General features: G+C 28.8%; 1 protein-coding gene across 1 annotated transcript; it reads right to left on the minus strand.

The window, feature by feature from the left end:
- Positions 1-1,513: 1,513 nt before the first annotated feature.
- Positions 1,514-21,068, minus strand: LOC116771743 (protein yellow-like). The gene is made up of 8 exons (XM_032663699.2): positions 20,931-21,068; positions 14,430-14,712; positions 11,328-11,525; positions 8,270-8,417; positions 5,377-5,563; positions 4,917-5,111; positions 3,143-3,275; positions 1,514-2,554 (listed from the first exon to the last, which is right to left on the minus strand). The coding sequence occupies exons 2-8, from the start codon at positions 14,697-14,699 to the stop codon at positions 2,453-2,455; spliced, it is 1,233 nt and encodes a 410-aa protein (XP_032519590.1). The 5' UTR covers positions 14,700-14,712; positions 20,931-21,068; the 3' UTR covers positions 1,514-2,452.
- Positions 21,069-22,613: the final 1,545 nt, after the last annotated feature.

The following is a 22,613-nucleotide window of genomic DNA, read 5'->3' on the forward strand; positions in this document are numbered from 1 at the left end:
TTCAAATTTAAAATTATATATTAAACCTTTTTCATTCAAAAACTTATCCGATACTCAATAAACATAGATTTATTATCTGTAGAACATCTTTGAGGTATTTCCCAACCGCATGCGTGTTATCACGCCACGCGTCTATATGCGTTCATTGAATAGGTAATCCCCATTTTCTGTGTTATCTGTGATGGGGGTCAGATTCATATAATCACTTCTTATTAATTTGACATAAACATCCAATGTATTCTACAGAATACAATATATACAACATTGTACAAGCTTTTTCCATTTAAATCGATGTATACAATTTTTTTTTTAAATTGGTTTTTATGAATATCCCAAAAAAGTAAACTTATTTGGTAACATTTGTTCATGGGTAGGAAGTCTATTCGTCGGTTTATATAATGAAACAGGGTACTTTTATTAAAATGTATAAATCTATATATATATATATATATATATATATATATATATATAATATGACGAACATTTTTCTCTATGGCTTCTTAAACCGTTTCCGTAATTGTCTTTAAACTTAATGCAATTTACCTATTGAAGAAAATGAATGAACAAGAAGTCAGAAAAATGTAAAAAAATTCATTGCTAAGTAACTTTTTAAATACGAAATAAACAAAATAATTTCTTTTTTTCAGTCATATTTCTCGTTTTTCAAATATTTCAAATACTAATTGTATTTATATATTTAATAATCTTATCTACAACAAGCTGTCCTCTACAACGGCTTAAGCCGTAAACAAACAAACAAACAATACGTACCACATTATACATCGTATTTTTTATTCTAAATGTTAAAGAAACATGTATCATTTATTACGGAGAAATTACATCCACAAATATAATCTACAAATAGTTTTATATTTCCTAAGGATCCTGAAAATCATATTTGTTTCCTACATGATACCTAAATTCGCGCCAGTTATTGATAATTTTCTTTAAAGACATCTAAGATTTTTGCGAGTACGTTTAAATAGAACTAAATATATTTTTAACAATTACTTTATAACTCTACATTTTAGCCAACGTTTCGTCTAAAACTAACTAAAGTTATGTGTCATAATAAAATAGCATAAATCTGAAAAACATTATATTATTCACGTCTCTCTTAAATTGCTTGAAACTGAACTAATAAATCGGTTAATTGTCTTATTTAGACGTCGATATTGGAATAACGATCATTTAATCAATATTATTTTAAATTGAAAGCTGGACGTGCTTTTCGTAGTATTTAAGAATACAACATAATATCTTTATATCTCCGCAATGTTGTTAATGACATCCAATAATTTATCAAGAATTGTTTTGAAAAAAGGTTAAGAAACTGTTTTTATGTATAAAGCATTTTATTATTATGAAAAAAAAAATTTTTTTTGTTCTTAGAACATTTATATCATTTGATGCTCATTTCCGGTGATTGTTATATTTTTTTTACATAATCTGTTTGTTTTTTTTTTTCTTATCGTGAAAAAAAATTGGATCGAAATTAAACATCATTTTATTCGTATATTTGTAAAAATATATATTTAAATATTGTTTTTATTGTTACGTATCTTAAATTTACAAAATCATTATAAATTCCATAAAAAAAAAACACATTATTTACTGTCACGTGTTTTACATAATTGTTCTTATTTATTTAAATTATATATACTTTTATTTGACACGTTTGTAAAAATATAACAAATGTCTTTTCGATAACTAGACATTTTATTGTTTGCGAATCAACATGCTTTATGACGTAAAATATTTTTTTTATTTCATAATAAATAGACGAGACTATATTAGAAACAGGATAGGTACTAAGCATTTTTAAACATATTTAATTAGAGATGGATATCTTTCTTCCTTACAATAAAAACTTATTAAATATGATTTCAGATTACAAAACACATTTACTTCCTTTTTCATTATATAAATAATTATAAATGAGATATACCTTGAGCAGGAAACGACAAACATTCATCCAAAGACTAGTCATTACGTAATTTATGGCTTTTAAATTATTTTAAACTATTAAATGTTTTCCCAACTGGCTATATTTTTGTTTGTTTTAGAGCTACTTAGATCTAATTATGTTAATTGAAGGTTAAAAGATGCATGACAATATAATATTTACACGATGTACAGACACATTCATATACTATAAGGAAATGTAGAAATTCCATTAAAAATAATACGACAGGGGAAATGAATTTGAATGATCATAAGAGCTTATTTAACTTTTTTGTTTAAAAAGTTATTAAAATGAATCGATTATTTAAACAAATTATTTATGGGTAAAGTGCTTGGATTGTTATTAAGATTATTATTATATTTTCATATTACATTCAATCGATTCATCCTAAAACCTATTGTTAATTTTTAAGGTATATGTCTTTGCGACGTTAGGTTAAAAAGTTTGTATATAAATCTTTTATAAGACATTTTATAAAGAGACATATTAATAGACAGCTGGTGTGAAGTTAGCCGCTCGCCGCAGTACGTGAGGCTGCGGCACGTACCCGTAGGACGTCTCCACCACACGTAAGATGCGCACGTTTATCTGTAATAAAGTCGTTGTACTTCACCAGCTGCTAGACTAAACACATTGACTGGAAACGCCGTGACGTCATTTCTTATAACGCTGATGTCATTTTGTACGGTATGTTTATTTTCAATGGAAATAAATGAGCGTCGATTTTTGTGTTATTTGCTGTTAATGTGTGCACGATTACAGGTAAAAATAAATGTTCTTTGGGATTTACTTTTCGGTCGCTTTATGTTAAACGTCGTGTCATATTTGATTTCATGACAAATATAATAAATATTTAATATAACAACTCGAATATAAAATATTTCTATCAATTTCAATTGCATAAACGTGGCAAAGTTTTTTAAATTATTGTTCAACATATTATTTACGTCTGGTGTAACAGCATGTATAGTAGGAAAGGTCAAAGTTGACATGTGGATACAGCCAACATAATATGTGTAAAATTTAATTTATTTGTTATTTTATTCACATTTTAATTGAATATTTTTTGTGCACAACATTGAAGTAAAAACATTATCAAAAGTTTGATCTAATCGTCAACGGTTACAATTTAACATTATAGTTATGTCTGTGCTTATGTATGGACCAGTGCAATACCTCGTGTTTAGAAACAGTCCTCTTGAAGAATTTATGAAATCTCGTTGACAGTGCCCAAACGTTCCCGTTGTCACGTTCAGCCCACCTCACCTCGGCACAGAACTGTAACTTTTCTGGATCTTGGGCCAAAACTCTGCGAAGAATCAAACGTAAAGATTGACAACTTTAGTAGGATTTTAGTAGGAAGTTGTTCATGTTAGATAATTAATTAGATGTTAAGATTAACAACTATTAACATTAACAACTTTAATAGGAAAGAAATTTCGATGCATGTGGCTTTTTCATACAATAAGTTATTTCTAGCAAATTGTACGATAGTGCCATTAAAATAACTTGAAATAGAATATTTTTTTATACTATATTTAAACAATCAGTGAGTCGGAGATTGAATAATTTTTTAAATTACATATCGTCCTATGGTATAGAATATTTACCAGGAAATAAAAACTAATAAAGTTCAAAGTGTATTAATTATAAGTAATTCCTAGGTACCTAATGTGGCCTTCTTAACTTTAAATTATTATATTTTTTAAATCTGAAAGCAAATTTAATGTATAAAACAACAATGAACCAATAAATGAAAGAAAATAAAAATCATAAAAATATTAAAATCCGTTCATAATCGAAGGAAATGTGGAAAAGTTCTCTTAGGAAAAGAAACAAAGGAATTGAGAACGCGTTTCTTCAGAGTTGGCTGATAAGTAAACACAACAATGAAGATCGTTATAGCGGAACCAAAACCATTTTCCCTATACGAACGATGGAGAAGACTAATGGAATATAAATTAACTCATCGCAGAGTATTGCTTGGGGTTATTGTTTTGAATACTACTTTTTACTTGTATAAAATGAATTACAAAGCCAATTAAATTATATTCTGATATTAAGACATTAATTAAATTTAATGTAATTTTATTTTAATGAAGGCTTATGTAGCCAGTTTATGTAGGCAGTGAGAAGGGGCCTTTCCTCAGCAGTGGGCTCCGATAGGCTGATGATGATGGTGCTGATTATGTAGCCATAACTTGGTACTTCATAATGTTTTATTATGAAAACATAATTTGCATTACATCAATTAATGACTTGGGTCTCGGGTTTTCCTATTAGACTGGTTGTATTACAAAAGCAACGCTAGCATTAACTAGCTTTGTAAGTTTTTGTTCAACAAAGATTATCCTGATTCGTAATTGAATTCATAGTTCGCGAATCCTATTACGATAATAGTTTAACGAACAATTTTTTTTTATTTGTTAAAACAAGTAAGTTTTAGCGTTCAAAGATTATTTTTTATATAGATGAAGCATTAAAGATAGATTTTAATTAATCTCATTGAAGTTATACTAATTAACGGGCACTGTTTGTGAAATTTGAAGCAGGCTTAATAAATATAATTTTAATAACAACGTATAACTAAGATTTGGTAACTCTAAGTAATGTTTAATCCTTACTGCAAGTTTGAATTCGCACATTAATACTGTTTCCACTTTTTCATTCGTAAACCTTAATCGATACTGTCATATACGATGTTTTGTTGTTGAAAACATACATAGAAACGTTGTGTATTTGGTATGAACACAAAAATTTCTTTAAAGGGTAGATCATTCTAATGCTGCAAGCTCCGGGCAGAATAGTTCAGAGATAACTTACGAAAATATATAAATGATTGGACGCAGAAAAAAAAATTATAATTTTGTCATCGTAATCAATAAAGTGATAATCTACTATCAATAAATATGTTTATGGCCATTCCGTTTCTTATGGAAATTTAAATCACCTGTGCGAGTTGGTGATGGGGTTCCAAGCGGCGATTGCTGTTTCGGTCATGGGGCTGAAAAAAATGGTGTCATCCCGTGGATCTACTGCAACCCCTAGACCTTGGGAAGATTTACGCCCCACCAGGTTAACGGGCAAGTCCTGGCCTTCTGCTGGAGGCCCTGCTGCCAATACAGCTGTCGACACACTGAACAATCTAGAAGTAAATTATTGCAAAATGTTAGTAATTCTTCAGATATTCTATTCTGGTATGTAACTGTCATCATGGTAGGGCTTCGTAGGAATATGTTCAATACTTTTTGAATGAAGGACTAAAAAAATAAACATTCTTATGTTTGTTTTAAAATTATTATTTTTTTAGGTATTAAGGTCATCTTTTATATAAAGACTGCAGACTACACCAATACATAAAGCAGACTGCAGACTACACCATGCATTAATTCCAAAAGGATTATATTCACCTATCAGTAGCTAAAGGTTGGTAGTATAGGAGCCCTTGAGCTGGTGAGTGTGAAAGGCCCACAACACCGTCCATCAGTGTGAATTTTTCACCTCCGATGTCATATTCTCCAAGGTCAGGGTCTGGGTACATGGAGGCGTGTGTGACGCGCCACGCGTTATCACGTCTTCCATCGTAAACAATTATGCCTGAAATACGAGTTACCTTCGTAATGTACTCGGTACATGTAGTTTACTACAGTGTATAGTGAGTAATCTTTTTGATACTATAATAAATATGTTCACAATGTTATTATGAAACTCTATGGTACATATGTGAATGACATTTGATTCTTTGTCTTTGGCATCATTACTTTTAATTAATGTTGTACATAAATGCATGTGTGCTACGTTTTCACGTAATTGGAACTAGCTGAATATTAAAACGTCGAATGAGAATGCAAACAGCATTTCCTCTGTCTGGCAATGATAATTGTTTGAAGCAATTTTATCTATCTAACATATTAAAGTTGCATTATTTATGTACATATTTTTAATAATGTTATAATAATTGTATATAAGAAATATATGTACACCACCTAGATTTTTAGTGGTGTATTTATACATAGAAAATAAAATTTTTATTTCAATTTTATTATTATATAAAGAAAAAGATGAAAAGTAAGAAGTGGATTGATAAGTAACTATACCTTGTTGCTTATTTTGTAAATACACCCAATGAAGATTTAAAAAAATATAGCTGCATAATATGTACAGTTAATATTTTAAATATTTACTAATAATACTGATTCTTAATAAAAAAAAATGTTCCTAAATTACTCCACTGCTAATAAAATAAATATATAAAAAATTCATGCACGCTCTTTGAAAAGTAGATAACAAACAAGTAACTCTGTTTAGTAAATTAGGTGCGAACATAATGAACATTTTTATTTAGAAAGGAGAGTACCACTGTAGGGTAAATGTAAATATTTTAATCGTTTTTATATCCGTATTCATCTGGGTGAAACTTAATTTTTTTATTGCACTTATAATTTCTGTATAATCAATTGTTACTTTTTATATTTTATTAGCATTATAAGTACAATCTATATTAAACATTTTTGTTCTCAGGAAGCTAAAGAAATAAATATATGAAAGAGTCGACATTTCTAAGTCTTATTATTTTTGAATAATTCCTAAAACTTATATTATTATGATTATTGATTCACACGGTCGTAACTGAAAATATTAATGTAAAAGTCTCTAAAAGTAAATACAGGGTGTGTTTTTAATAATTTATTATATTAATATTAACACCAGTGAGAAGATTTTCAGTGTTGCATATAGTTTAAACCACACAATAATATCACTATCAAAACGTCTAGAATGTCACTAGCAACATTCTTGAGTACATTATTTAATTACTACTCATTATAAGTATAATACGTAATTCTTTTGGAGAAAGTAGTTCAAATATCATTGGTAGGTTACCAGAGTGAAACATGCTTATTACATCGATTACATGATGACGTTTCACATTTTCCGACTAATTAAACACGTTAATTCGTTATTAAAACAAAGTTCGCATAACCCCTTTCCATATAAGTCGTTTCATTTTGTGTCTATCAAAGTTAATAATCCTAATAGAAAAATATTGCAATGCTTCAATAACTTGATATTGCTTTTATTTTGATTATTTTTAGATATAGCAATAAATATTTGATCAGCAAGTCGTTTAGAATCGTGAAGTAGCAAAACCTAATTTGCCTTTTATAAATAGCTATGACTTTTTTCATAAAGCTATTTATGAAGAATGGATTTTGAAGTTTAAAGAGTGCCTAAAAAGATTAAAAAGAGTACTTGTAAGGATATTTATAAAACAAGAGTTATGAGATTTTCCGTATTTTGTGATTTTACCTCAACAACTTAGTGACACATGTCGCAAGAATTTCAGAAATGGGTGATAACATTTTTCAAAAATTAAAATTATCTTAAAACCGATTAACCTACAGAAAAATAAATAAAAATTAAGTAAACACGTTTATAATAATTTCCTTAAAATCTTATCGGTGAAGGAAGTAAAGTCGATACCAGAAACGTGCTTAATGTTAAATATGTTTTTCTATCGAACGCAACAACTGTGAGCAAAGAAATAATATTGTAATGAGAATAGTTTCTCTTTGATTATTGTTATGCTATGACACTTGGGAACAGATTAAAAACGTGCTAATATAACGGAAGCTGTGTTTATTGTATTCACTAAGACATTTCAGGTATTATTTTCTAATCACAATGAGTTGCGTGAACATGATACGTACTTAAAATATATATTCTAACATTACTATACATTTTTATGTCTACACTCTATGATATTTGATCAATGAATAAAACATTTTAAATTAACTTAATTGATTGACAACATCAATATATATATAGGGAGAACCAAATATAATCGGAAAATAATCTTTAAATTCTATAAAGTACTACACGTTTTTAAAAATGTCACAGTGCCGGATATCAGACTTATGTCATTATATCCTTTTGAAAGTTCTAAGAAGCTTTAGTATGTGTCATTTGTGACTTATACAGTGAGTTATGTCATTGATTTGTGTCATAAAGTTAGTATCGATATTCTGACCTTCGGAAAGTTTTACAAAATATATAATCATAAATACGTTAAATTCAAACCGTTTGAAGTATAATTAACAATAATTCATGGTTCGTTTTAAGCTATGCACTAAATCTAATTATATCATGCAACCTGCAATAATATAGCAATAAAACGGTTCTCGAGTTAAGAAAATAAATATTATGCTTAGCGTAAATGTGTGCTTCTCAAAGTCAAAGTTTAAAAATGAAGCAATAAAATCTTGTTACATATATTTATTTTTTTGATAGGATATGTACACTCACCAGGAGCTACTGTGTCAGAAATGTACGCGAAGATATTATCACAGTTAGCTGAATGTCTTGAATTTGAAGATTTCGTGTCGTCCAGCACAATATTTGTGAGTAGAGACGCCGGTCGTAACAGCTCTCTCGGGAAATACACGCTCCTCACCTTCAATCAAAATTCCTATAACTTATTAAATGCATGTATTTACAACACTATCATTAGATTGTTAAATATCTGAGAACAATGAAAGGTTTATCGTATTTGTGACTTGAAAACAATGATATTCTGATTAACGATTCGGCACGGACACAAATACAATATACTCGTACTATTAAAACATTATTAAAACATATTTCACGGATATTAACTGGTTCATAATCTGTGTTCCAAGTTCCAACAGCGAGGTCGGTCTTTTGTGATATTTGAAAGGGTGTGCATTCATGACTGTAGCGCTCTGTTATTATCGTTGACTTATATTAAATATATTACAAACATCTTATAATTTTGTTTGCATTCTATTGTAAAGATAATTACATATCCTGTACACGATTTAGATATTAAGAGGTCAACGTATTTAGTTAACAGTTATATAAAATAGGTTAAAAATTATGTTTCAATAAAGATAAGAAGAGGAAAACAAATTTTAATAAAATATTACATTATAATAAAAGCTATTAATTTTCTTTATATTTAATTGTATGTGTGGGTTTTACGCGTCGCCAATCAAAACGCGTATGGTTTAAATATGAAACATATAAATTATCACACGTTGTCATAATGTTTGATGTATTTTTATAAACACATCATGATTCAAGACGCTAGTTCTAGTTGCTAACTAAGGTGTGACTTCAGTTAACTAAATAATATTAAAAATAAAATTTGAGAAGATTTCTTTTTACGTAGTTTTATGTCACTAATAAAAGCTTCTGTTATAATACCATTGTAATATTTAATATTTAGAGTATCGTAATATACTTATGATATAAATGATAAATACAGATGATAATTTGTTAACTAAATATCATGTAGTCTTAGAGTACATTTCCTTTTTGGTGTATACTTAAATTAATAGCTCGATATTGTTTCATAAAACTTAAATAAATTAATTCTAAAACGAATAGTTTAACGTAAACAATTAGGTATAAAATATTTAGTAATGATACGGAGGTCTTAATTATATATTATAAATAGTAATCACTATTTTTTACGCTTCTTACGTTGTTTGTAATATGTTTAGCACATTGTTTAAATGAATTACAGTAATTAGACGAACATTGTTAGTGACTGGTAAATAATTCTGGTTACCGATAAATAGAAATCAGCTATTTTCTGTTATGCTAAAACATGGTCAATAAGTTAATTAACTAATAATTTGACAATAAATAAACGTTTACCAAAATTTCACTCATGCATAAAGAAGTATCGTTAGTGATTTTCCAACACTGTCATTCGAAATTGCCTCCAAACTGGCTAGGTAACGTTTTAATAGACCCGAATAAACTATTTTATTTGATTTATTTTATTAATTTATGATTTGAGACTTTGTCTTACTGAAGTATTTTTTGTTAATTTCTTCGATTAATTTGTTATGTTAAAAACAATTATTTCGTTCTAAATTCAAATTTTTATTTGCTGTATACAATCAGTTTAGAAGGGCATTTTATTATTCAGCTATCTAACCTTTCCGTAGTATTAAAACTAAAGATCATGCTTAATTTAAACTTAATTTAACATCAATTAGATATGTTTTATTATAATGTGGCTGAGCTATGTACATAATGATTTGCGATATATACTTAGATGTAATAAATTATGTCTTAACCATTCCATTATCTCGATTCGGTATTTACACAAGACGTGTCAAGTTATTAAATAAATAATTATCTGTCATTGTGTTACGTCTCCGAACTGTTGGTTAACTGACAAGTAATGTAATTGTAACGGAAACTCGAAGCCTTGATAATTGCGACCGCGAATACGAAAAGTTCGTATGACCTCCATACTTTGTTACAAAATAACTAAAATGTTACATATGAGAAACATTTTAGTGTACTTTTTTTAATGAAATTAAAAATATATATATCTTTTAATGTATTCACGTTTAAAAAATAAAATATATAAATGAAATTATATGCGTTTTTTATTATTTTAACATGATGGCTAACGAGATGAGTTTTATCTCGTCTGTCCGTGATGACGGTCCAGCTGTAAAGGAACCGAAACCTCGGGATTTTGTTAAGATAATAAAAACACGCGTAGTATCCAAAAAAAAATAGTTTTCTTCATATGAACACACGAGAAAATCACAGATATTCTTGAAAATTTTTGTAAAATAAATTTTTCAAAAATGTTGTAATTGTTAACTACTTTTCCGGTCTCTAATAAAACAATCATGTTACATTAACCGTGACCAAATTTAAGATGAACGCTTGACGCGACCATGTACGTAGGTACATGTTAGTCCATTGATGTCAATTGTCAAATAATTCAAAATGGCGGTTCTGTATTTAATTTCTCCCTTTATTATTTAAAAATAGCTTTCTTCTTTTGGTTTTTGTATTTTTATTTAATTTGTTACAGTCACAGTTTTCTTCAACAGTATTCATAATGACTCTTTCTAGATTTTACACATATCTTTGCTGATTATTAGGATTACAAATTCAAACCTCTCTTCATATAAAAGATGTTATCAATCTCTCGAAATATAAATCTATTTTTAGACTACAACTTCACTTCAGCCTTTCTAATATAAGAATATAATTAAAATTGAGCTTTAACCATGATACGAATTAATATTAACGATAAATACCTAACACACAAAAACTACTGCCGTGATCTTATCTAGTAAATATCTGAAAAAAACACAAATTAGTACAAGTTGCGTTTTAGATAAGCTTGACTTTGAAATATTGCATCGAGCTAAGTTAATAGGTTAAGAGAAATGTAGGTCATACTGCAATGACTGGTAATACGAAGGATAAACTATTAATATTGCGTTACACATAAATAAAAAAATAATAAATAAATAAAAAATCGTTAATGCTTCCGTTAGGACAAATTTCAGGTAGTACTCACCAGTTGGTCTGTAGTCATGTCGAAAATGAGTATCTTTGGAGGACACACTCTTCTGAAGTCGTCCAAACTCGTGATGACTCCGGCGTCCAGGGCCCACAGTCTGTTACAGCGATCGGCTCTCACGCGATACACCGAAATTAATCCGGTGCAATTGATGTCACCTCGCCCAGCTGAATGCCATGACCAGTCAGGGTAGGCCTAGGAACGGAGTTATAGAAACTTAATAAAGATACAATTAATAAATAATTAATATCACTCATCCTTCATAGTCCTTAGCGTATACAATACTCTAAAGAAGATTAACAAAAAAAATATTATGACATTATAATTTACGCAATTATATGGGCGCGGATAAAAAATATATTTTTTAAAGCCTGCAAAACTATCATGAGGTATTTTAGCGAAACCGAATTATTTGTTATTTGTAACCGACCCACGACAAACAGAATTAATAAAGAAATCCATTTCCTTACAACCAGGTTTCATAATCCCGAACGGGTTGGCGGCGTACTGTGGACGCTCTCTGCCCCATCTAGGGGACATAGAACCAAGAAGACAGAGAGCTTTCATAATCAAACTACTTATAGATCTATTCCCGTTAATCATTCAGTAATATACATTATTATAAGAATGTACGAATGTTTTAAGATTTATGAATGAAAAAATGTTAGCGTTCCACATAGAGCGACTCTTTACCTCTGAGTTACCATTTTGATATGTAAATACTTTTTATTTCTGAATTTTTTACTATTTATTTTTTACAAATTAGTATTCTATAAAGTCGTGAGAAATACAGCTTTAGAAAAGATTTATTGCTATTAATTCTTATCACATTTTAAAGTAACAATACTATCGACCGTAGCCCGCTCTTGGAATACAAATTAGTTCAGGAACAAAGAAAATGGACGGTAGCAATAACCGTATGAAGTTAAGATGTAGATGAGATTGAAAGTGAAGAAAAAACAATTGTGAAGAGCATTGTTGTTCACGCAAAGAATACTAACAAGTCGTTCAACTTATTAAAAAATTATATATAAAAGTATTAAGATTTACACAACACTAAAATAGTTTTATGTTAAGTGCTTATAAATAAATACAATAATTTATTGTATAAATAAATTTTCACTCAGAAGTTGAAAAAGCTCATTAATATATGTGTCCGTAACATATTGGCATTAATTTTAATTAGCCCAATAAACTTAAAGATAGACCTTAACCTATTTTATATAAAACATCATTAGAGAATGGATCATTAGAGAATGGATCATTAACGCTCCACAAGTAAAAATTGTATAATAATTTTTCACGCCTACACTATATCAAAAAAAGGTTATATATAATAACATCCAATTGCGAATATCTCTGGCTGAGATGGAGGTTGTCAAGGTCGCACCTAGTTTCTGCCCTTCACGCTTTCTCGTGCCATTTGTATGTACCTCGTGTAAGCCATGCGGCCGTGCGAGGTCACAAATTATAATTATAAAATAAGTTAAAAAAAAATTACATTTATAAAAAGAGGAATCGAAAAAATCTGACATACATGAACATTTTCAAGAAATTTGATTTTTATTCTGCTATAGCTTCAATCGCAATATTTTGCCAATATCAACATTTTTAATACTGAGCACTGTGTGTGATATTGACGTCTTCAGTAGGTACCTAATACTTCATCGGATGTCAGTAAGATTTATTCAAAAAACATGGTCGAAGTTAGAATTCAATGCATATTATTCTATTAAAAGTAAAATTTTCGAACGGACAACAAGCAGAATATATAATAAATACTTCTATGACGTCCAACTTACTTTATCCTCTAAAACGTTTGATTGAAAACTGACACAGAAAACAGATAATAATAGATTCTGACATTGTAAAAAGTCTGTCGTGTAACAAGAATTGTAAAACTGGTATTTATAGAAAAGTAATTATTGTTATTGCCTAAAACATTCGGAACATAATGGCGGGCTGTCGCGTAGCCGCATTATCACGAGTGAAGTGTTGCAACACTGATCCTGTTCGTTCTTGTTTTAGTTAAATATTTAAATGAATTAAATGTCTCAATTCTTAGCAATGTTTCGTTCATGTCAAAGATTAATGACAATAGATTACAGACGTTAAAAATTGTAACGCTCGTATTTTTTAGCTATCTTTTATTACTTTTCTTTATTTTTTTATAATTTTTCGATATTTCTTATTAGCTCTCTTCTATTAAATTACCATCAAATATTATGAGTACATTAAGTTGACGTGTTAATGTTTATCGCCCGAAAGGTACAATGTGCTTAATAAAAAAAATAGCTTTTATTGCCTCCTTTTGTACAACTGTTCGATTATATTACAGTCATAAAGTTGTATAGTCAGTTAAACTTTTTACAACATTAGAAGTACGTCTCCGATGATTTTGGAATGAATTACAGTAAAAATAATCTACCCCGACCGATGTAGTTTTTATATATTAATTCAACTTTTATTTTGGTTTAAAAATCAACTCCATATAACCATTCTCTTATTCAAAATAAACTTAAACGCGACACGGATTGGATTTATAATACATTATAATAGTTTAAAACCGATAGAATTTAATTAAATTAAAACCGACTTCAAGTGAATTATAATTGGCTTGAAGTAGTGGCTTCAAAAAGTTGGATGACTTCTATAAAATAATCTTTTTCAACCAACTGAATATATATTGCTTAATGTAAAACCCTCATAGTTATTTTAATATGCAATTCAAGTTTCAAAATATTTACCGATCATTAATTAGTAATATTAAGAAAAATAATATATAATACAGTTAATGAGGTTATATAAATATTTTTAATCATAATCAGTACCTACATTATATAATTGCTGAAACTTATTTTTATTGTAATTTTTTATTCGTGCTGTAACTTAATGTTGTGTGTCGCACGTAATGCAATAAAATATGTTAAGTTAATATTACTTATAAACTCGTTTTTTTTTTCAACCGAACCTTTCGTTTGTAACAGTTTTTAATACAGGAAGTCGGAGTTCGAGGCCCATAAATTGTTAAGTACAACCAAGAAGGAAGTAAAGTTATATTTCACGTTTTAGTAATGGTGAAAAATTTAAAAGATATACCTGCAATACTGGACTGACGCCTGGCGGTAGAGACCGCGGCACCCAGGCTAATGTGGCAGGGACCCCGGCCCGGAGACGAGGAATCCCCAGATAAAGCCGATCCCAACCGATCTCCAATCCAGTCGGCACGGTGTTCTCTGGTTGGAATTTTTCCAGAAGCACCGGGTCAGGTGGGAAGTCGAACTGCATGAGACTCCATTGGTTCACAACCTCGAGTGTCGCGCTGGTGAGTGCTATGCACGCGCATAACACTATGGTTCGAACCTTCATTTTTGTCTAGGAACTGAAAGAAACATGATATAAGACACTTTATAATAATTGAAAATTACAAAAACACATAATTTTTATACAACGCGAGCTATTAAGAGACAGTAAGTGTCGATAGGAGCGTATTTTAGGAACTTTTTAAAGGAAACTTAGTATAGCACCTAAAAGTCTGGAATCACTTTCAAAGCAATGGATTTTTAAACGTTTTTCATAAAATTTGATTAAGACCAAAAGTTCCTTTCCAAAGTTTGAAAGGTGTTGCACTTGATTTATTTGTTTTTGAACCTTGAAATGTGGTTACTTTCTCAATTTTGCAAATAATATGTATATATCAGACGTTTATTTCATGAGCCTGTGTGTACATAAAAAAGCAAAAAAATATTAGGTACAAAACAAACTTTAAATGTCAACTACTGAAGACAAACAATTAAAAGCATAAATTAAGTTAGACATTGTACGAAGTCTGTGTACATTGACTTCCTTTTTAAACGATTATTTCATATAGCTAACTTCTTTTTAAAAATATACAAAGAAAAATACGTAGGCGAATATGAAATTATTTGATACTCAAATGTATAATTTGACGTCTAAACAACAAAATATTATGTTTAAAGGTTAACAAAATTGCTGCAATTTCCTTGTAAACAATAGATACATGCTGACAGCTTTGAATGAAATTTCCACGTTAACAAAGTCATTTAGATGTCGCCTCTAGTCACATGTCAAGTATTAAGCAATTTCAAATCATGTTCCCTTATATTTTCAAATGAAAAATAAATTTATACAAACTCCACTTTTATATAATCAACATATAAATCCGTCTTAATTTAATATCAATTTGAGATATACATTTAAAATGTCGATTTGAGAAAATCCATTTAGTTTTATTGTACTAAACACCCTTTGCGATGTGAAATGCAATGTGTTTCATATAACAAGTAAATAAAGTAAAGTAAATAACAAGAACCAATCTTAAATGCGCAAACAAACTCATTAACTTTCTTTAACTACGCCAATTTTGTCGGTGAAATCTTTTTTAATTATTTGAAACTGTATAACCTGTTTCTATTACCTACTTCAAATACAGAAATGTTTTAGAAATATTAAATACTCCTTATTGTTACTTATTAATATTTAGTAATAGTTTGTAAGAACGTTATACAATTAAAACGGCAAAAAAAAATCAATTATACACATTCTAGTTTCCGGTAAATATTTGAGTCTCACTATTTCATTCTTATGTCTTCAGAACAAATTGTTCACAAACGTAATTAACTAGATTTTTATACTAATTATAGGTTTGATAGCTATTATAACGTAATGATAAACGCAAATAGACCTCGACCGTCAAGTTTCGCAAGTTTTACTCTAACTCCAAGTTTTCACCGTCACTCTATACAGAGCGTTCAACGTTGCTCATTCGTAAAATTAACTTTATACTATCATACATGTGCGTTGGTTTACGAACGAAAAATTAGAAAGGCTGCGTTTGTAGTGTTATAATGCAAACTTAGAGTAACTTTCATGTCCAAAGGATTATTATTAGCGAGTAAATAAATGTATTCAACGTTTGCTATAATCATAATTTATAAAATATCCACACGTCCATAACGTTTTAAGGAAGCTTACTTATTTTATATAACGACTAAGAAGCTTGAAATTATGCTCCTGTCGCTGCGAACTTTCCCTGCTTGCTATAAAATATTAACTTCATCTCTCTGATTGACATATTATGAGTTAGTATTAACATAGGAGAGATTATAGATAATAAAATATACGTACATCTGTACACCAATATCAGGAATAAACACTGATTAAGTAATTAACAATGAACCTATATAATAAATCAATTTAATCGCAACAGCAAGTAACGTCGTAAGAATATGATTGCGAGAGATATGTGTCTAGACGTAAACCTAAAATACGGTTTCACATACAAAAAAATCGTATATTATGTTCATAATTACACTCCATATTCGTTTAATTAGCCGAATCAATACAAAATTATCGAACCTTGGCCGAATTAAATAATATTAATGAGAACGTAAAAGAGTTAACAAGTTATATTTCATAAGTAATATTGATATAATCGCTTTACACAAATGAACGAACATGCGATATCTGTTCAAGTAGTTTATAACGTTTCAATCATGTATAATTAATAACTATTGCAATAGTGTACCTAACCGACAAGTATTTGTTTTGGAAAATAATCAAATATCGGTAAGTATGATTAATTAATTAAACTTAATTACCGTAAAAACGAATCCTGTATGGTATATAATTGTATCAATCAATTGTTTCGTAAGCGATGTGAACTAATTTAGCTTCCGGAGGAACAGTAAAAGGAGGTTAAATATTAAATATTTAAAATCAATACATCATAGTTCCTTGTAAGTGTTTGCAAAGTCCAGAACGGTTAGAAGTGTTTTATTAATCTTGTTGACTAAAAGATATATAAAAATAACTACTGGACTATAAATTTAAATCATATAATGAGTACAATTAAAGTTGTTATTAGACATGTCTAGTAGTGCCCATCAATTAATTTAATTTGAATGAATTCACACCAATTAAGCAAATTTTTTTTGTGTAATAACTTAGAAAACTTGTATATAAATACATCAATTTTATGCATGAATAACAAACGTACAACTATTAGGTAGACTAAGTACTGCAAAAACAGAAGGTGTAAGATTGTTAATTACACGCTTTGTAAGCGAGTATAATATATATTGCGACTGTTATATACATAGGTCATATTGGAATTATCAAAAAATTTGGAGATTTAATAACTGAATTTTAAAAATGTTTTGAATTCACACCTTAATACATATAAAATAAATATAAATATATACTTTGCAAAACCCAGCTTAGTATAGATGTTCTTTTGTCAGATCGTCTAAGACATTCCATACATTTTTCATACAATATTTTAAATTTGATATCCATTTTAAATGTATTTTTTTATTGGAAGTGCACTGAAAAATAGTTCCGTTTAACAGATTCCTACTATAAGTTCAAGTAATAAGCAAACTTACTAAGTATAAGAAATAAGTACATATCGAACGAAAAATTTGCAATTTTCTATAATTTTATTTGATTCGTGTAACAATTATTTTTATATTTGATAAATTTTATCTAAATTAATATTAGAAAACTGAATGTTTTTGGAGTGAAGTGAGCTATTATAGCTTCCTGATTTATGAAGAGTATTTTTTTTTTTGGAAAATTTTGGAGCTGTCTACTTCTAGAAAAGCTATATACCATCAATGGAATCGGAAGGTCTATTAAAAATGGACCAAAATAAAACGGAATATTCTTTTTGTGAGGTTCCGTTGCGTGTGTTACTTGAACTGTTTAAATTCATTAAAAATAGCCATCTCCTTAATACAGTTTACAAGTACTTTATGTTTGTCATTCTATTAATACAATTAAATAAAACACGAATTATTTAATAAATAGGAAATATTTTATAAATAACTTTTTTATCAAATTAAACTCAATATATACGTCTTTAAACGTTTCAAATGATATATGATCAGTTTTTGAAAAACCCTTGATATTCGTATCATAGAAAAGTCTACAGAATAAATACAATTTATGACAATTTAAACATTAACTTAGCAAAACATCTACAAAACCCTATTGTCTTAGTTGTTAGAAATACCTCGAAACAATGCACTAGCCGTAAATAGGCCACTCAATACAATACTACAACGACAATGTTGAAATCTATCGATAATCAAGTACTTTGTCTACCATTTGTCTTCATTACATTAACACAATAAATCATAAAGCAAAACAAATATTCGCTATTTAGAGCTGTCGTAAATGTCAAAAATAAAAATATTCGGAATTGATAAATCACTTCACATGCACAAACGGCGATTAGTGACTCATTTGATGTCGATAAAAACTCATCCATTATAATTATAATTAAATTGTATCGATATATTTCTTTGTATATCGTAGTCATTACTAGGCTGTCGTTCTATAAAATCACGTGTTGTGCAATTATAGGCCCAATGACATTAGGGAGTGTAAAATAAAATATTTTGCAACTACTATGTAGTTGCGGTGGCTTGTTCATACATACGTGGTCACTTATCGTAGAGAGTAAAATGTTGGCGCGAAAACGTCAATCAATGACATTCCTAAGTCTTTTTTGTACAGCTTTGTAATATATAGAGCATATTATTGAATTGATTGTTAGCGTCACTTACTACCTTTCGATCTCAAAGATATTAATGCTAGCATAAATATTGAAATTTTCTATTGTTCCTAAAAAGAGCGTTTACGTTCGGAGTATTTTACATAAACACTTTATTATTATATTCATTCTTTTTATTTCATTAAAAATGCTTGGCGATGTAATTTTTTTTTGTTTTTAAAAAAAATGTTACGTATTGTTATCGTGTTATGTAAAAATATCGAGCGTCGCACGCAACGTAACGACATCTGAACAACATTTTGTATGAGACCGAAAGTGATACAATTTGTCAGAGCAGATCAGGTTTTGAATCTGGATGACGAATGATGTATGGTATTACAGTCTTTACTACATGTGGCATAAAGACCACTTTATCAACACATATTTCATGTCATGTCGTGAGATGAATATGAATGTTTGTTAAAAAGCTAATACTTTCACTGATTTGTAATAATTTTGCTTTCTTAAAAAAATGTAATCCGTTGGAGTAGACTTCTTAAGTGTGAATAAAATAAGCGGTGATTATCATTTTTCTTTATTATTTTCTAATTGGGACGTATAGACTTACATAATTTTCAGATACAACTTTTTTTCAATAGTCATAGAACTAGGTATGCAATATAATGAACTGACGACCTTGAGATCGATCGTTTCGGTTAACTAAATTTCCGCTTAACTATCCGTTTGTTAAAAACAAAATAAGCCAATTCTATATATTGCTTTGTACGTAATTCACAATTATTTAGCATAAAATGTACTGCCTGCTATCTCAGGGATGGTTCAAGGATAAAATTGATAGTATAAAAAATATGTTATATGTATAATGTTATGTTTTATAGTCAAGAAGATCCAAACACATCCAAAAAAATTAATTAAAAATTGAGAATGTATAGATGCATAGAGTTTATTGTTCTTTCACGCCAAAACTACTTAACAGATTTTAACGGAACTTTACGGTAACTTAGATATAATAGTAAGATAAGGATATAATTTATCCCAGAATTACGTGTTATTTTCACGGGATCAAATCATAGAAGTAAAAAGGTTTACACGAAATCAAGCAACGTTACAATATCTATGCTTTTAAAACACTATACATTTCTCTTAAATTCAAATTACGAAGCTCACGTGGATACAGTCGCATCAAATAACTTTTTAAATGTTTCTCAATTGCCAGATATAAAAAAAAATATAATATTAAGCTACCGAGATATATTTTTTATTTATTTATCTATAAGGTTTTGATATATTGTATGTATACAGTACACTTTACAAATAACTTCCCCTACGTTGCGCGGTCTATTGTTCCCACAAGTTTGTAAACTTGTGCCGTTTTGTTAGACAATTACTATTGTTTATCGTTAACAGGTAATAGCGATGATTACCTCAATCTATCATAATTAAATTACGGGAATTATAGTATCAAGAATTTGTAATTTGTAATTTTATATGTTTTATATACATATGTCACATGTTGACTTAAGACAATTATGATGCATATACTATGAAAACATGATGATAAAATACTAAAGATACTATGAAAATTATTATATGAAAAGTTTATATCATTAATTTTGCACAGCCTCATACCTTTTTCTGATCTATCCTTAAAGTTAGTTTGTAGAGAATGCATTTTTAAATTATAACCTCATGTTTGTGCAAATTAAATAAATATATATTTTTTTAAGTTAGCAAATATATAAATGCTTAAAAATTTCATAAATAATTTAATTATTTTCCGCAATTATCTAAAGTCATTCAGTCCGCATACTTAAGTTTGAGTTCTTATTAACTTACTGTCATTTTTTTTTAGTTTTTACATATCTATGCTAGTTGTCTGTCAATTCAATTAATGTCTAGTTAGAAAACTAGACATAGGTTCATATATATGTTTTTAATTCTAAATAACCAAATGTTCGTTGTTGTAAAATAAACACCGTAATAAAAAACTCAATCCACTACAACAAATATTTATAACAACATTAATATTTTATTAAAAATGTGTTAATGTATTTTATTACCTCAGCGTCGAGAACAAACCGGCGAACCGAACAATGAAAACGCACTTATAATAATCGCGGCTTACGTCCGCGGCGCCCGCACTATACTGCAAGTCAAACGCACGCACATTGAATACATTTGCCCCTCTACGATTTAAAAAGTAAAAGTAGTCCTGAAGGCTCAGCCCTGACTCGCGAGCAACAATTATATAATTGTCCACATGTCAAACCATCTATATTTTAAGTCCACCAAGGTCATCAGAGTCATGAAAATTTTTGCATAATTTTTGAAAATAGTTGCAAGTAATGATTTATATTAACACGGTCGACCACTTTTACTTTTAGCACAGAAAAAAAAAGTTGCAATTTATAATTAAGATAAGATTTAAGATAATCGCATGTTTTGCATACTCGTTTATCCTGATTATTTATTCATTCTTAATTTATGTAATAATGCATCGACGAAATCAGCTCTAAGCAGATAATGGCGTCTTACAAGTTTAAGAACAGCACATTGCAGTAAATAGTAAAATAACAAAAAAAATCAACAATGTCTGAAATATTTTCTTTATTATAAATAGTTACTTGTGAGTAATCAATAAACTAAATTATTTGAAAATATATTTTGACAATCGGATTTTCCAAAATACATTTCCTTAGTATTGTCACTTTAGCTTTATATTACAAATTAAGATAATCATCCCAATCAATCCGTTTATCCAAACGAATGTAATCTCACCTTAAAAATGTTCGTTATCCATTAACGGCAATAATTTTTTTTATAGAACATTCTCATATAGATGTTTCGTCAGAATAACATGTGAACACGTTGGCGTAATATCGATCGATATTCCCAGGCTAGGTAATTGTGTTTTTGTGCTGTACATAAAATGCATTATAGTGTATAGCACAGGAAATGTGAGCCCAGCCCTCAAGAGAGTAACGTTTCGGTCACGACAATTAGAGCACAACGCTATTGAGCTTTATCAGTTTACAAATCTTGTTTTACTTTTGCAATATATATATCACGTCTTGTTAAAAATAAATTCAAGTGCGGCTTCTATTTTTAGATTTATTAGCATATTATGATGTTTGTGTGCCAATAATATGTAATTAAATTCGTTCGCTTGAATTATTACGAAATAGTCTAAGGCTAAATTTTCATAACGATGTCTGTCTGTGGTGTCTCACTGTCACTTAATATAGGTACATATTGATATCAGTATTATAGTCTTTGTGAAACTGAAGTTGACGTAACTTGTAACAATTTCTAGGATTATAAATTTAGGTAATCCTTAGACATTACAAATTTATATTTCATAATAAAATATTTGAGACATTAAATTTTTAATAAATTATTATTTACGTATTTTTAACGACCAGCGAATTCACATTATTGGTTTTTTTTTCAAAAAACGAATGCTATTGTTCATACAAATGTTGTGCAATCTTACCTTAATAATATTTTGCCCTTTCATGTCTAGGAATATCATGTTAAAGGTTGAATATGTTTGATTCTAAATATCGGCAATAGATCAAAACTTAACCTCAGACATGTTGCTACGTTATGATATTGATGTTGGAATTTAATATCAAATTAAATGTCCGCGCTTTCATAAAATACTTTAAAAATACGTTATCTATAACAATTTTATTGTTATTATAGTATCTTTTTTATCTGTGTTTTTCATACTCTCTATTATC

This window comes from Danaus plexippus, chromosome 8, assembly GCF_018135715.1.
Source record: "Danaus plexippus chromosome 8, MEX_DaPlex, whole genome shotgun sequence".
Taxonomy (NCBI): Eukaryota; Metazoa; Arthropoda; class Insecta; order Lepidoptera; family Nymphalidae; genus Danaus; species Danaus plexippus.

Excerpts from the sequence above, each read along its gene's own strand:
- LOC116771743 (XM_032663699.2), bottom strand. The coding sequence starts at position 14,699 with ATGAAGGTTCGAACCATAGTGTTATGCGCGTGCATAGCACTCACCAGC. Across the intron at positions 5,564-8,269 it reads TTCTGACACAGTAGCTCCTG|GCATAATTGTTTACGATGGA; the intron begins GTGAGTGTACAT and ends CTCGTATTTCAG. Across the intron at positions 2,555-3,142 it reads GGACTGTTTCTAAACACGAG|ATAAACGTGCGCATCTTACG; the intron begins GTATTGCACTGG and ends ACTTTATTACAG.